Source organism: Triticum urartu, chromosome 4A, assembly GCF_056163025.1.
Source record: "Triticum urartu cultivar PI428250 chromosome 4A, HENAU_Tu73, whole genome shotgun sequence".
Classification (NCBI taxonomy): Eukaryota; Viridiplantae; Streptophyta; class Magnoliopsida; order Poales; family Poaceae; genus Triticum; species Triticum urartu.
The window spans coordinates 122,264,227-122,279,114 of NC_141876.1; the positions used below are offsets into that span (position 1 = coordinate 122,264,227).

The 14,888-nt window shown below is 42.5% G+C and overlaps 2 protein-coding genes across 2 annotated transcripts; one reads left to right on the forward strand and one right to left on the reverse strand.

The window, feature by feature from the left end:
- Positions 1-1,724: 1,724 nt before the first annotated feature.
- Positions 1,725-5,792, forward strand: LOC125551067 (signal recognition particle subunit SRP54, chloroplastic). The gene is made up of 15 exons (XM_048714216.2): positions 1,725-1,937; positions 2,028-2,133; positions 2,215-2,282; positions 2,373-2,474; positions 2,843-2,995; positions 3,085-3,162; positions 3,346-3,471; positions 3,578-3,680; positions 4,007-4,107; positions 4,525-4,662; positions 4,742-4,885; positions 4,970-5,045; positions 5,139-5,224; positions 5,329-5,457; positions 5,552-5,792. Exons 1-15 carry the CDS (start codon positions 1,776-1,778, stop codon positions 5,642-5,644), a joined length of 1,665 nt encoding a protein of 554 aa, XP_048570173.2. The 5' UTR covers positions 1,725-1,775; the 3' UTR covers positions 5,645-5,792.
- A 1,476-nt stretch (positions 5,793-7,268) lies between these two features.
- On the reverse strand, positions 7,269-13,560 carry LOC125551068 (signal recognition particle subunit SRP54, chloroplastic-like). The gene is made up of 15 exons (XM_048714217.2): positions 13,291-13,560; positions 13,074-13,176; positions 12,619-12,686; positions 12,424-12,525; positions 12,048-12,200; positions 11,889-11,966; positions 11,601-11,726; positions 10,243-10,345; positions 9,756-9,856; positions 9,166-9,303; positions 8,930-9,073; positions 8,713-8,788; positions 7,943-8,028; positions 7,728-7,853; positions 7,269-7,625 (listed from the first exon to the last, which is right to left on the reverse strand). Exons 1-15 carry the CDS (start codon positions 13,459-13,461, stop codon positions 7,539-7,541), a joined length of 1,662 nt encoding a protein of 553 aa, XP_048570174.1. The 5' UTR covers positions 13,462-13,560; the 3' UTR covers positions 7,269-7,538.
- Positions 13,561-14,888: the final 1,328 nt, after the last annotated feature.

Below are 14,888 nucleotides of genomic sequence, written 5' to 3' on the forward strand. Positions count from 1 at the left end.
CTCCCTTAGCACCGGGAAAGGAGTCTATCTATCTGCCTAGCTTTGGTAGATTTCCCACAACGCAATTCAAAAACGGAAATTCCACAAATCCCTGGCTTCCCTGCCTAGAGAAGGAAATGTCGGGAGGAAATAGAGATGATAGGACCGCCTCAATGTTAGAGATGAGTGCTCGTCGTATTCCCTCGAGGAAAGCGGAGGCCCTCACGAAAAGATCAAAGAAAATGAAAAGCATGGCCGCCTCTACCTAGAGCAAAGAAGCTTTGCCAGTCTTATCACCGGATTCACCATAATCCAATTCTGAGTCTGAGCTCATCTGCACTCGGTCAAGAAACGATTCATAAAAATTCAAAAAAAAATCCAAAAATTTTATGGAAGGTAGATAGTTTGATGTGTGAGGTACGCTCTAAATTTTAGAGCATTTGGACATTTGAGTAGCTCTCAGCAAAAAAGACAAATTGGGTCAAGACAGTATATGAATAGTACACTACTTAACAGACCTCAAATTTGTCTTCTTTGCCGAGAACTACTCAGATGTCCAAATGAATTGAAATTTTGGGCGGACATCACACAGCAAATTATCTACCATCCCCCAAAAATTGGAATTTTTTGAATTTTGCTAGTATTTGTTTTGATTTTTTTACTCAGCGCAGGTGCAGATAATCCTGGGAGCCAAAACGCCTCACATGTACGTGCTCTAACTCTGGTCCCATCATGCATCTACATGTACGTGCTCTAACTCTGGTCCCACCATACATCTATCTCATGTACGTGGTCTAACTCTGGTCCCATAATGCATCTACATGTATGTGCTCTAACTCTGGTCCCACCATACATCTATCACATGTACGTGCTCTAACTGCAAACATCCGGTCGTACACTTCATTTACTACTCACGCGGTAACATTTCTTCCTCGACGCACTAAACTCAAGCCACAATCATTCATTAGCAGTTTAGTACTACATAGTTCTGTCACTAATAAACTAACACTGGATGCCCTATACACCCCATAAGAGATCAGAGTCATCTAAAAGAAGAACAATACTTGGATCAATATGCCTTAATAGATAACAGGGTTGAGAACTTACCGTGTTTGGTTTATCTGGAAGACAAATCCGCTCAAAGGAGCTTAACTCGTGTTTGTGTAAGCACCAGCTTCTCACTTAACGGGTTTTACTTTTAAAAGAAAATTATCTAACATAAATTATTCATCTCCATCTAACAACAATGTGGTATAAATTGCTATATTTATAACCGGCACCCGCACTTTTTTACATGCAAACGCTGGTGACATTTATTGAGAATATTGAATCTACATGTAGAGGACAGGAGTCACAGTGTATCATCGAGTATTTGATATGCATCTGTAACTAGTAAATTCATTGTGCCTTTAATGCAGCCATGCCATCGCAGGAACTCAATGACACAAATATTAGGGTGCGGCGTCGCCGAGAGCCATTTGTCCGCCGCCAGCTAAGTTCTCTTTATTATCTTTATTTAGATTAGATATTGGTAGACATGTTTGGCTTGTGGAGAAACAGTTTCTATGAACCTTCTTGAGCAATAAAAACTACTCCCTCCGTCCTACAATATAAAAACGTTTTTGACACTAGTACGTTGTTTCCTTAAAAAATTCTATTATAACTCTTTTATAAGATGGAAAAACGTTGTGAAAATTAAAATAAACTGAGGCCCACCTGCAGCCTCCAGAACCCGGGCAAACCAAAATGGCCACCTCTCCTCTTATCCTCCTCGGCGGTTCCCTCGCTCCCCGGAAATGAAGGCCACCACTATACTCACGCTCTCCTCGTCCCATGCCGCCGCGGCCCGCCGCTCGCCGGCGAGGGCGACCATCTCCGACCCCCACCTCCGGCAGTACCCCGTCCGCACTTCCCGCCTCCGCGTTGCCCAGAGCCTGGCCTCACGTCCCCTATCCTCGGTCCGCCCCGCTTTCTTGGTTCTTCTAACGGAATCGTAAATGGTCGCGTTATTGTTTGTTTCGCTCACCTTCTCTCTGTTGGGAATTCAGGGTTGGAGGCGGCGCCGGAGGGGGAGTGGGCTGGTGGTGCGGGCAGAGACGTTCGGGCAGCTCACCACCGGGCTCGATTCCGCGTGGAACAAGCTGCGTGGCGTCGGTGAGTGACCACTAGCTCTCTCCCAGCGTACTGCAGTGTACAGAAACAGATTTGATGGTTGCAATGCTCTTGTGATTTAAGATGTGCTGACGAAGGAAACCATTGCGGAGCCGATGCGGGACATCAGAAGAGCACTTCTGGAAGCAGATGTAGGTGTAGTTTTGCGTCAGTGTTCATTTCTGTCTTTGAACATGAGCACTTCGTGTAATGCTGTTACTTTTGCTCTCTGCACTCTGCAGGTTAGTTTGCCGGTCGTCAGACGGTTCGTGTCGTCTGTAAGCGAGAAGGCTTTAGGTTCAGATGTTATCCGAGGAATCCGACCAGAGCAGCAATTAGTCAAGGTATTTTGTGTGTTCGTCTGGCAAAGCATTATGTTGTCTACACTAGTAAACGCATGCTGGATACTTTGTAACTAAAAAACTGAAAAGGTATGTCACGCGATGCCGTTAAGGAATTAAATGAACCACCGGAGTTCGTTTGCAGTAATGATTTCATATATTTGACTTTGCTTCTATCTACAGTTAAGTAACTGCATAATTTCTCAACTGAAAGGTTCTTTCCTCTCCTGAGGGATAAAGGAACACACTAGCAAGTAAAATGCTGTAACACGCTTAAAGAATTTCACTATAATGAGAATGGGACGATAGTATCTTATGCTTCATTGATATGGTGAGTTCTTTTCAAACTAACTTATTAATCGGTTTGCTAGATTGTGCATGATGAACTTGTTCAACTGATGGGTGGAGAGGTATCAGACTTGGTGTTCGCAAAAACTGGCCCAACGGTCATCCTACTGGCAGGTCTGCAAGGTGTTGGGAAGACTACTGTTTGTGCAAAACTTGCATTCTATCTGAAGAAACTGGTGCTTTCCTTGGCCTTTATTTTTGACAATCTTAATAGGGCGTCAATACACGATAACCTGTAGATACTTATACCAGAGTTAGGTTACAGGGGAAGAGTTGTATGCTGGTCGCTGCAGATGTTTACAGGCCTGCTGCCATTGATCAACTCACTGTACTGGGTGAACAGGTACTTCTTTGATGAACTTACCTTTTATGTAAGATGTCTGTGTACAGCTGCAACACTTAACTGCTTATGAAATCAATGTACGTTTGGGTTGTTTCGAAACTGAAAGGTTAAAGCTACCAGGTTGCATTTGCTTTCTGAATGCAATACTACAGTTTGGGCCTGGCTAAAAAAGGGCATTCACAGGTGGGTGTGCCAGTTTACTCGGAAGGAACCACGGCCAAACCTGCAGAAATAACCAAGAATGCCGTGGAAGAGGCGAAAAGAAATAATATTGATGCGATCGTAGTGGATACTGCTGGCAGACTGCAGGTCAGACTTCTCTGTATTTCCTTTACATTTTCAGTTTACTTATCGTAAACTACTGCCTGATAGAACTGTCACCATTGGTGGTACCTGATCATCTTTCTGACATCAGATTGATAAAACAATGATGGTTGAATTGAAAGAAGTGAAGAAGGCAGTTAATCCTACAGAGATTTTGCTTGTTGTTGATGCCATGACTGGCCAGGAAGCTGCAGGTATCTGTCTGTTTCTTGTTGTTACTATTCCAGTGTCATTCATAAACATTTAGGAAATCAGCTACAGGTCTGAAATTTGACTATCTGACAAATTCTATAATACTGTTGTTGTTCCTAATGTGTTCATAGAGCCGGAAGTTTTCTGCTAATTCTATATAATTTTGGATGCTTTAAAGTGCACTTTCCTTCAAAGCATCTGGCTTTAAAGAGCACTTTCAACTCTAATGCTGCACAAAATAATGTTTTCATAGTTGTTACACTTTTTCCTTTTTTTTGTGCAGCATTAGAGTTGTAACAACTTACACTACTTCCTTTATTTTGTGCAGCATTGGTCACAACCTTTAATATTGAAATTGGTATATCCGGTGCTATATTGACTAAATTGGATGGTGATTCCAGGGGTGGAGCAGCACTTAGTGTTAAAGAGGTTATACTTGCCAGAAACTTTTCTCGCCATCATATACGCAAATGTTTAGGATCTCCCACATCATGCTTTTACTACAAGTTGATATTTGGAGCGGATCATTGTCTATATATATTGGCCCGAGCTGTGAATTCCTTTTGAAATAGACTTATTGGTTTAATGGATTTGCCTGCTCCTTTCACTAATTGTCCTAACTTTTGCTCTGTGTGCATTAGAGTTCCACTGTATATATTATGTTCTTCACTTGTATGTTGAGAAATATCTATATTTTATCACCAGACTGCCTATTTGCAAACATATTTCACCCAATCCGAAAACCTTAGTAATACCTGTGAGGTGCAAGTATGATAAAAAAAATTCCCCTTTCTTCTGCTGGTATATGTAACGCCATCACTACCTATCACTTAATCCTCTATGCAGGTGTCTGGAAAGCCCATCAAATTTGTAGGGCGAGGGGAGCGAATGGAGGACCTTGAGCTTTTCTATCCCGACCGCATGGCACAACGTGTTTTGGGAATGGGAGATGTCCTTTCATTTGTTGAAAAAGCACAAGAAGTCGTAAGTAGTTTCCTGTAAGACTGCTCTTCTGGTCTTGTCTGAAGCAATATTTTGATGGTTTCTATATGCTGCAAAATAGGTTCGCCAAGAGGATACCATGGAACTGCAGAAGAAGATCATGAGTGCGAAATTTGACTTCAATGACTTTTTAAAGCAGACACAAAATGTTGCCAAAATGGGATCCATGAGCCGTATAATCGGAATGATTCCAGGCATGAACAAGGTACATGAACCTGTGGGATTGATTCATTCCTTCAAACTGATGAAATAATTGCCAGAGCATGACAACACTTCTCGTTCTAAATAGGTTACTCCTGCACAAATCCGGGAAGCTGAGAAAAGACTTGCATTCGTAGAGTCGATGATCAATGCAATGACAGCCGGTACATTCCTCCTGAACTACCGCTAAACATATGAAGATTGTAGTAATGGTGATGGCTCCTTATGTCCTTGCATTTAACCCTTACACTTTGCAGAGGAAAGGGAAAAACCCGAGTTACTGGCCGAATCACGCGAGAGGAGGATTAGGGTAGCAGAGGAGTCTGATAAGACAGAACAAGAGGTTCGGTCCTACTGTTATCATCGTACCACAATGTTTCACTTATTCAGCATATTTGGCATTGCCCTACATGGAGCTAATCAGGCACTGCCATTTTCCACTATCAGGTGAGCCAACTGGTCGCGCAGCTCTTCCAAATGCGCGCGCAGATGAAGAAATTGATGGGTATGATGCAAGGGCAAGAAGCAATTGCAGGAATGGGAGATCTCATGGACTCGCTCAATGCTGACGAGAAGGTAAGGACGACACCTCTGGCAGTGTGAATGAGGTTTCCTCCTGTCAATTTTCTTCCCTGGAAAACTTACAGTTGCGTGGATTGTTATCGTTCAGGCACCTCCTGGCACCGCACGGCGGAGGAGACGGCGGAGCGAGCCGCCGCGGCAGAGGGAGCTGGATGCAGTGGGTGGCGCCAGTAGGCCTTGAGTTGATGTGCACTGGAGCTGGAATTTTTCACTGGAAGAGTTGTGGATTGGCATGTAGGTACGGGTCCTGCTGCATGGTGTAATATTTCCTGTACATTTTGGCATGCCGAGTTTAAGGTTAATGGGAAATGTGTTTAGTGGACGGAACATGCATTTTGAGAGTGGAGGGAATTAATTACATGTCTTAATATAAATACATGATTAGGTTTTAAAAACATATTCGAAATGAAAACATTAAGCCTGCCAAGACTTCTTTTTTGGAAAAGACACAACAGACGACGGCGACGATGACAACAACAATGACAAAGCTTTTAGAGTTGAAACTCGTAAGATGTCAAAACCAACTTACAGTTCTCAAAATCAACAAAGCCTTTAGACCTTCCATGTACCTTGAAAAGACGCAAACCTATTATAAAATTTCATCCAAAGTACAAAGCATTCCAAATACAATAATAATTACATTGAGATGCCCGAACCACCGAACAACCACTACCAGCAAAGACAATAAAAAAATGCATCGAGGTCCTCGGAACACCAAACAACCACTATCGGCAAACACAATAAAAATTACATCGATGTATCTGGACCACCGCACAATGACTACCACTGCCATAACGTCGTCGTCATTGAACTCTTGAATCAATTTGAAGTGCCTGACACCATATCTCGCCGTTGTGCACGTGCTGCGAGAAACTCTAACCTCGTAGCTCTAAGGAGACCACAGGAATCTACGCCGAGGCTCTGTCAACTCGGGAAAGAAGAAGAGAAAAATGTTCTACCGCCGACCACGAAGATGTTGGCCACACAATAAAGGGTGTTTTTATTGACTCATAATATAGCATCAAGGGATAATTAGCAACACCCAGCCCCTGCATAGTCTGAATGCACACAGCCAACACAAGCATACACACACACACACACATACAAACGGCCTCACCAGCAAAGAGCCAAGTCATACTAGACCAAAACTATGCCTAGGCGGAGAGAAAAAAAGAACACAGCGATTAAAGATGTACATCAACAACCATCAGCTCCAACTATCTCATGATAACACACGGATTATAAAAGCGGTTCTTCAAAAGGAACACCTCCAAGAAGGGACACACCAGTGGCATTGTCGCCGGATCCTACACCCAAAGGTCATACCATGGATTTTGACCCTGGAGATCAAGTCTAAGCAAACCCCGTTCAATGCCTTCACCAGGTAGGCCAGACCTAGGGTTTTCACCCAAAGCTCAAGACTGAGTACTCAAAATGCACCACCTGATCGAAATCATCTTGCATTATCTTGAAGAACTCTAGGTTTCATATAGCATCTCACAGGTGCCCAATTCCATGCATGCTATTGTTGTTTAATTAATTTCTGTATGCAAAAACCAGAACATGTCTTGTACTCTATCCATTACCACACGACAATGCGCAGATATTGTCTATTCCATCCGTTCCTAAATATAAATATAAGTCTTTTAGAGATTCCACTATAAAGACTATATTTGAATGTTTATAGACGTCTTTTAGAGTACAGATTCACTCATTTTGCTCCATATGTAGTCTATAGTGGAATCTCTAGAAAGACATATATTTAGAAACAGAGGGAGTAGTTACAAATCGTTTGGGCTACACAATAAAGCAACGACAGACAATACAGATGTGTAACAACAATGGACCTTCCGGTTAGCTATTCTGTTCTCAATGATAATCATCAAGACTGAAGGGGAAAAAAGCAAGCCATGCATTTTTTGAAGATCACAGAAATACTCACTCCCGGTTCATTGGAACTTACACAGCAAAGGCCGTATACACGTATGTTGTCACTATTTGCAAGCTGCGGCTAGAGATCTCAAATATGTCCGTACTGGGTTCAACTAGCAGTGACCCCCATGGCCAGCCATGTCTCACCGGCGGTAACCGCGCATCGAGTCTAGGTCCCGCTGCCTCAGGTTGCCGTACTTCCTCCTGCGCTTACCAGTAGCCATGGCAGCCTGAATGATCACAGTTGCGCAAAGTATTAAAACTCATATACAAGACACAATAACAACACATGTAATATGCCCCTGGTCTGTTGACCCGGGTGGTGCCTTGACCTGTTCTTCGGCTTTGATGGACTCCGCGAGATTTTCCATGTCGGGTGTATCTTTTCCTTGCATGCCAGCCATCATCTTCTGCATTCGAGTGCGCATTTGGAAAAGCTGCGATACTAGTTGGCTCACCTGATAGCAAGAAAATGTTCAGTTCAGCTCCATGAGGTTCCGTGGTTTATATGCTACTAGATCAAATGACGATGAAATGACAACGGAACCTGCTGTTCTGTCTTTCCAGCATCCTTGGCCACTCTTCTCCTCCTCTCGCGTGACTCAGCAAGTAACTCTGGTCTTTCCCTTTCATCTGAACATAGTCAGGATAATTAGTGCTGGGCAAATGTTCATGACAACACTCCGTCGAAATTATGCTACAAAAAATTAGGACTGGTACGTCTTTTGGTCGATGAACTTGGCACGCACAACTGGCATTGTCCCAGCTATGGAACTGCAAAATGTTTATTTTGATGGCGGCCCTCAATTCTGACCTCACCAAGTTATATGCCACATGAATGATTCCCTCGTCAGACTAGTTTTTTCTTTTGAAATGCATAGACATTTCATGAAATATTAAAAGAAGGAAAACCATGTTTGTTTTCTAAAGCAGGATAATTTCAAACTACAGCAACTTAAGATACTACCTGTGGACATCAGAACACCAACCAAACAAATAGTTGATTGCCAATGAGCTTCAGTCTGTCTATTCACATCATTTCATATTTTGTACAAAGGAAGTACGAACTACTGGCAAACTACTGAATTCACAGATCAATATCAGAATTGATCCCAACCTGTTATTAAATGCTTACACATTTTTTGCAAAAAGGAGGATTACCCCCGGCCTCTGCATCAAGCGATGCACACAACCAATTAAAGGCTTACACATAATATGTAAGAAAATACAAAGCACTTTCCCTAATATAGCAAGTGTTTGGAAAGAACATGCAAGGCCATATCTTCATGATGTGAACTGAGTGTAGATTATACATACCAGCAGTCATCACATTGATCATTGACTCCATAAACTTAACATTTTTCTCAGCTTCACGGATTTGTGCTGGAGTAACCTACTCAAAACGCGGCAAGAGTTGTGGTCTTAATAAGTAATAACATAAAATTTATATCTTGAACATAAGGGGCAAAAAGTCAATTCAGAAGACTGGTTCCAAGGAAATGTAATAAATTAGGTACAGAATTCATATCCGCACCTTGTTCATGCCTGGAATCATGCCAATTATACGACTGAACGAACCCATCTGCGCAATAGCTTTTGTTTGCTTCAAGAAATCATTGAAGTTAAACTTTGCGCTCATAATCTTCTTCTGTAATTCCTCAGCATCTTCTTGATTCATCTACTTGCAGCAGTATGTTACACCATATAAATATGACATTATTGTTTAATGAAAGACACAAGGAAAATTGCATTTCACAGAAAGATACTTACCACTTGCTGTGCTTGCTCAACAAATGAAAGTACATCTCCCATTCCCAAGATACGTTGCGCCATACGATCTGGATAGAAAGGCTCAAGATCCTCAACACGTTCTCCTCGGCCTATGAACTTGATGGGCTTTCCAGACACCTGCAGAGTTCTTCATTGTCATATTTTTCATATGCATGCTAACAAAAGGAACAAAGACAGAAAGCTTGCTAATATAGCCATAACACACGTAAACACTGAACATTTATTATTTAACCTTGCGCAATCGTGTACTTTTCTGTTATACTGTACAAAATTGACGATGAAAAACCTATACAGGAGGAAAAGGTAAATCCTGAGAATAAGTAAAATAAACTTATGTAACCCCTCCGTGACATACATTATTTCATTGAATTTATGGGCATATCAACTCTTGTGTCATAATGCCTTTTTGCCAGTTATTGAGAATTGAGAAGTCTAGAAAGATCAAATAAAACCAAAATGTATGGACACAAATAGTGCCTTCTATGCACTAGAAATCAGTAGTTCGTTTAGACAGAACTATGAATCTGGATGGTCACACCAAATGGACAAAGTTTTGCAAGTTGAGAGACCTCTTTGATACTTAGTGCTGCCCCACCTCTGGAGTCACCATCCAGTTTTGTCAGTATAGCACCAGTTATACCAATTTCAACATTGAAGGCGCCGACCAATGCTGATAAAAAAATCAGCAAGGGTAAGTAACAGTGCGACTCTAGCAGATGATGAAGAGTTTCAGAATAACAAGTCCTGCTACTACAGGGAGCGTGCTCCTGCTCCTTTGAAAAGAACACAATAAATTGTAAGGAAAACTGAACGAAGACAATTGGACCAAACATAGCTCTTATATACATGTAGATGAACATGACTAATATGGGACCCCCAAATCCAAATACACAGCATGTATACATTAATATGTGCTGCAATAGTCAAAGTTGAAAATGCAAATTTCCTTTTCTGCATGCCAAGCAGTGCATTAGGTAAGTTACTTACACCCGACCAAGTATAAAATGATGAGTCTAGAGCCCTAAACTACTCATAGAACAACAAGCAACAACAAACCTGCAGCTTCTTGGCCAGTCATAGCATCAACCACAAGAAGAATTTCTGTAGGCTTCACTGCCTTCTTTACTTCTTTCAACTCATTCATCATAGCTTTATCTACCTAATGATAGAAAGATTAGCTAGTATCGGTTGTGCTTGGTAAACACAGTTGAAGTAACAGAAAGACACACTAGCTCCTCCATTTAAAGCTAAATAGAGTACCTATCAAAAAGTATCATATCTCATTTTTCACACCAACTCGTCTCATAACAGATTATCTTTACATTTAAGTTTAAATATACTATACTAGAATGAACATTTTTTGTTGAAGCACTAGACTGAGTTTAAAACAAACATATACATTTAATCCAAAATAAACATTTTAAACAGATTTTGACCTTTTACAGACTTAAAAATTACTAGTAAGAACTAGTGCAGTTTCATCATATATCTAAAATTCCATACTTTGGCATGATTATGATCTGGTGCCCAAGATCTGTGTACGATAGGGCCAGTTCTTTTGTGGCTTCTACCAGCTTATGGCAGAAATAAGCTAGAAGCCCAAAAGAACTCGTTTTGAGAAGCTGGCTCAACTTATTTCCACCGCTAGTTTCTTCACGATGGAAAAAAGCTGGGGGTAGAGTAGCTTCCCGCAGCTTATGACTTAAAACTGAAGGGGTATACCAAAATGGCACTGTTGTTCGCTCAAATTACAAAGGAAATACCCCTCCCAGGTCCCAGCCCGCGTCACCCGACCCGACCCCCCGCAGAAAGGAAACCCGTCGCCTCGCTCGATCCCCTCTCGCTCTCGCACGCCGCAAAGGCTAGGGTTCCTCGCCGCCGCCGCCGCCGCCGGTCCCTGGGCTCCTCATCGCGGCTAGCTCCGGCCACATGGAAGGTGAGTAGGAGCCCATCTTCCGCCGCTTCTCTGTCCTCTGGCGCGGCTCCTCCCTCGCAACAGCTCCTGGTCGGTCCGGCCAGGGCACCACTCCGGCGGACGGCGCCCCACTCCGGAGCACCGAGGCGCGTCGCAGCTGGCCGGGAGCCCGAGCCAGAGCAGCCGTCGCCAAGGCCCTGGTTGTGCGCCCCCGCTGTTCCCCTTCCATACTATTCAAGGGTATTACAGACTATTCACCCGACAGATGAGGAAATAAGCTAAATGAAAGGAAGTGAAAAGAACTGGATAGCTTATTTTCATGGGCTTATTTCCACAACAGCTTATCTGTGACTTATTTCTAGAGTAGCTTATTTCCACAGCGGCACTCAAAAGAACTGGCCCTAAGTCAGCTGGTTAAAACTGGTACAGGACTGACATACAGTTTTTTAGAACCATGATTGTAGCAAACCGAGGAACATAATTAGATGATAAGAGTTACCTGCAATCTTCCAGCAGTATCCACTATAACTACATCGGTCTTCTGGCTCTTTGCTTCTTTCAAACCGTTCTTGGCAATCTCTGAAGGTTTTGCTTCCGTTCCTTCTGAGTAAACTGGTACACCAACCTATCAACATTCAAAAGTAACAGTAGTTTTAATTTCAAAATTTGGAAAGACAGATATGCATTACTGGTAGCTCTACAGTCATTTGAATCGAAGGTAGCCACAGTTATTAGCAAGAAAACGTTTCCAACTCAATAGTGAAAAGATCAATTTCATTACGTGTACCTTTTTACCCAGAATAGTGAGTTGGTCAATAGCAGCAGGCCTGTAAACATCTGCAGCAACCAGCATACAACTCTTCCCCTGTAACCTGAGTCTGGTTTATAAGCACTGATGGCCTGGGCTCTTAGGAAAATGCTTAAAGAAGAAAGCTCAGGAATGCACCATCTTTTTCAGATAGAAGGCAAGCTTAGCACAGACGGTAGTTTTCCCAACACCTTGCAGACCTGCCAATAGGATAACCGTTGGGCCAGTTTTTGCGAATACTAAATCTGACACCTCTCCACCCATCAGTTGTACAAGTTCATCATTTACAACCTACATCATTTAACTCTTGTTAGTCCTCTAGAGCTAGAAGTACATATAGTATTACATTGGGAAGACCACATTCAGTTAGTCCAAAATAATCAATGAATTCCTCAATTAAGGTCACTTGTGTGCACAATATTATGCACCCGTCAATAATGGCTGTGCAAACTACACATAGAAAATTTGTCACATGCAATTTATAATTTTCTAGGATCCTCGGATCTGAGTATACCTTCACTAACTGCTGCTCAGGTTGGACACCCCGGATCACATCAGTGCCTATAGCCTTTTCAGTAACAGACTCGATAAAACTTCTTGCTACTGGCACACTCACCTGCAAAGTAGGGTGCGCATTAGATTGTGAAGACAAAAAAAATAGAAATATAGCTCCACAAGAAAGCCATGTACTGAAAGAGATGAGACATACATCTGCCTCCAAAAGTGCTCTTCTAATATCCCGCATCGGTTCAGCGATATTCTCCTTTGTCAGTCGATCTTGAACCACAAAAGGCATTTCCCTCATTATTTACAATCATGATTTATAGCAAAGCTACAGAGGGTGCAGTCAGTGTTGCTGATCAAGCATGAAAAATGCATACTGCATTGAATCGTTTGGACAAAACGATCCACACATTACAAAGTTACGCAAAAAAAAAAGTTATCACTTCATAGATAGCCAATCTAGAACTTCACAGTTGCATATAAGACTCTGTCAACCTGATACACGATTTGACAAATCACACATATTTTTGGGAGGAGAACTGAGTGTGACTCTGTTCAACACATTGCAACCAGAGCATTACGTATGACAGCAACAAAATCCACACATGAGGCGAGAAGCAAACGTGTAGTGTATGGGTAAACTATCAGAAGCGAACTCACCGACGCCTCGCAGCTTGTTCCACGCGGACTCCAGCCCGGTGGTGAGCTGCCCGAACATCTCCGCCCTCACAACCATCCCGCTTCTCCTCCTCCTGCTGCATCCCTGAGGGCGTCCCAAACCGTAACAAGGTAAGAAAACCGTCCGGTCAAAAAGAGATAAGGTCGAGATCGGTCTCGGAGGGAAGAAGCTAGGAAGTTGCAGATGCTCGGAGCGAACCGGGAACGGGGAAGAGAGGGCGCGGAAGGCAGTGGGACCTTGGGCCCCGCGGAGGTGGAATGAGAGAGTGGGCACGCGGCGGAGGTGAAGGGAGGCCACGGTGGGCCTGGCCGGTGAGCGGCGGGCGCCGGCGGGAGACGAAGAGAGCGTGAGTGTGACAGTGGCCTCCATTGGAGAGAGAGGGCGGAGCGTTCTGCGGAGGCGAGGCGAGCCAAGCAACGAGGAGGATAAGAGGAAGTTGCTCTAACTGGGCCTTTCTGAGAAAAAATGCTGACCATGATAGCCCATGAAACGGCCCCGTCATCAAGTCGAGGGCCGTAGCCGCCGATAGGGGGATTCTAAAAAAAAAGGTCGATAGGGATAATTCTCAAAAGAAAAAAAAAACACAATAGTGGTGGAGGGGAAATATCAAGTGCTCAGTGCTTCTGCTTCCCATGCTGCCCGATTTTAAAACTTTAATTTTAAATGTTTAAAATATTCTGTAAAAAATATGAATATTCACAAGGAACGTGACTACAACCCCTAAAAGATCCAGGTCAAAAATCAAAATGTACATCGAGAAACAAAAAAGACAAATTCAGATGTGAATAACGTCAAATGTTGTTTTTTGTCTTTTTATAACACTATTCATACTAGATTTCATATTTTTGTTTCTCAATGTTCATTTAGAGTTTGGACCTGGAATTTTAGGAGTTGTAGTCATATTCTTTGTGAATATTCATATTTTTTTGATTTTTTTGAAACATTCAAAATTGATTCTTTTAAGTTAGAGGATTGGGAGCACCCAAGGATGAGAGCACCTAATATTTCCCCGTGATGGACGTACAAATACAATCAATTATCCGTGAGATCAAACACTCAGGCAGCAACTTTGAAGCTCATAATTGAGCTAAATTTTCTTTATCTTTACATACTCATTGTGGCTTGTGGATGGGAGTGTGAGTGCCACATGATGTGATCATGTAAAGTACATGTGAACAGGCGAAATGACTTCCGTTATTTGCGCCGTGGGTCTGGAGGCGATACAGTGATGATCTCGTGATGTCTACTACACAACCTTTTTCTTGTAGATATTGTTGGGCCTTCAAGTGCAGAGATTTGTAGTACAGTAGCAAATTTCCCTCAAGTGAATGACCTAAGGTTTATCAATTCGTAGGAGGCGTAGGATGAAGATGGTCTCTCTCAAGCAACCCTGCAACCAAATAACAAAGAGTCTCTTGTGTCCCCAACACACCCAATACAATGGTAAATTGTATAGGTACACTAGTTCGGCGAAGAGATGATGATACAAGTGCAATATGGATGGTAGATAATAGTTTTTGTAATCTGAAATAATAAAAACAGCAAGGTAACAAGTGATAAAAGTGAGCGTAAACGGTATTGCAATGATGGTAAACAAGGCCTAGGGTTCATACTTTCGCTAGTGTAAGTTCCTTCAACAATACTAACATAATTGGATCATAAAACTATCCCTCAACATGCAATAAAGAGTCACTCCAATGTCACTAATAGCGGAGAACGAACGAAGAGATTATGGTAGGGTACGAAACCACCTCAAAGTTATTCTTTCCAATCAATCCGTTGGGCTATTCCTATAA

What these genes read in the sequence shown, in the direction of transcription:
- LOC125551067 (XM_048714216.2), top strand. Translation starts at nt 1,776, where the DNA reads ATGAAGGCCACCACTATACTCACGCTCTCCTCGTCCCATGCCGCCGCG. An exon ending in TCACTGTACTGGGTGAACAG is followed by an intron (nt 3,163 to 3,345) that starts GTACTTCTTTGA and finishes GGGCATTCACAG; the next exon opens with GTGGGTGTGCCAGTTTACTC. An exon ending in TGATTCCAGGCATGAACAAG is followed by an intron (nt 4,886 to 4,969) that starts GTACATGAACCT and finishes CGTTCTAAATAG; the next exon opens with GTTACTCCTGCACAAATCCG.
- LOC125551068 (XM_048714217.2), bottom strand. Translation starts at nt 13,461, where the DNA reads ATGGAGGCCACTGTCACACTCACGCTCTCTTCGTCTCCCGCCGGCGCC. An exon ending in GAACAAGCTGCGAGGCGTCG is followed by an intron (nt 12,687 to 13,073) that starts GTGAGTTCGCTT and finishes TTGTGGTTCAAG; the next exon opens with ATCGACTGACAAAGGAGAAT. An exon ending in GAGCACTTTTGGAGGCAGAT is followed by an intron (nt 12,526 to 12,618) that starts GTATGTCTCATC and finishes CCTACTTTGCAG; the next exon opens with GTGAGTGTGCCAGTAGCAAG.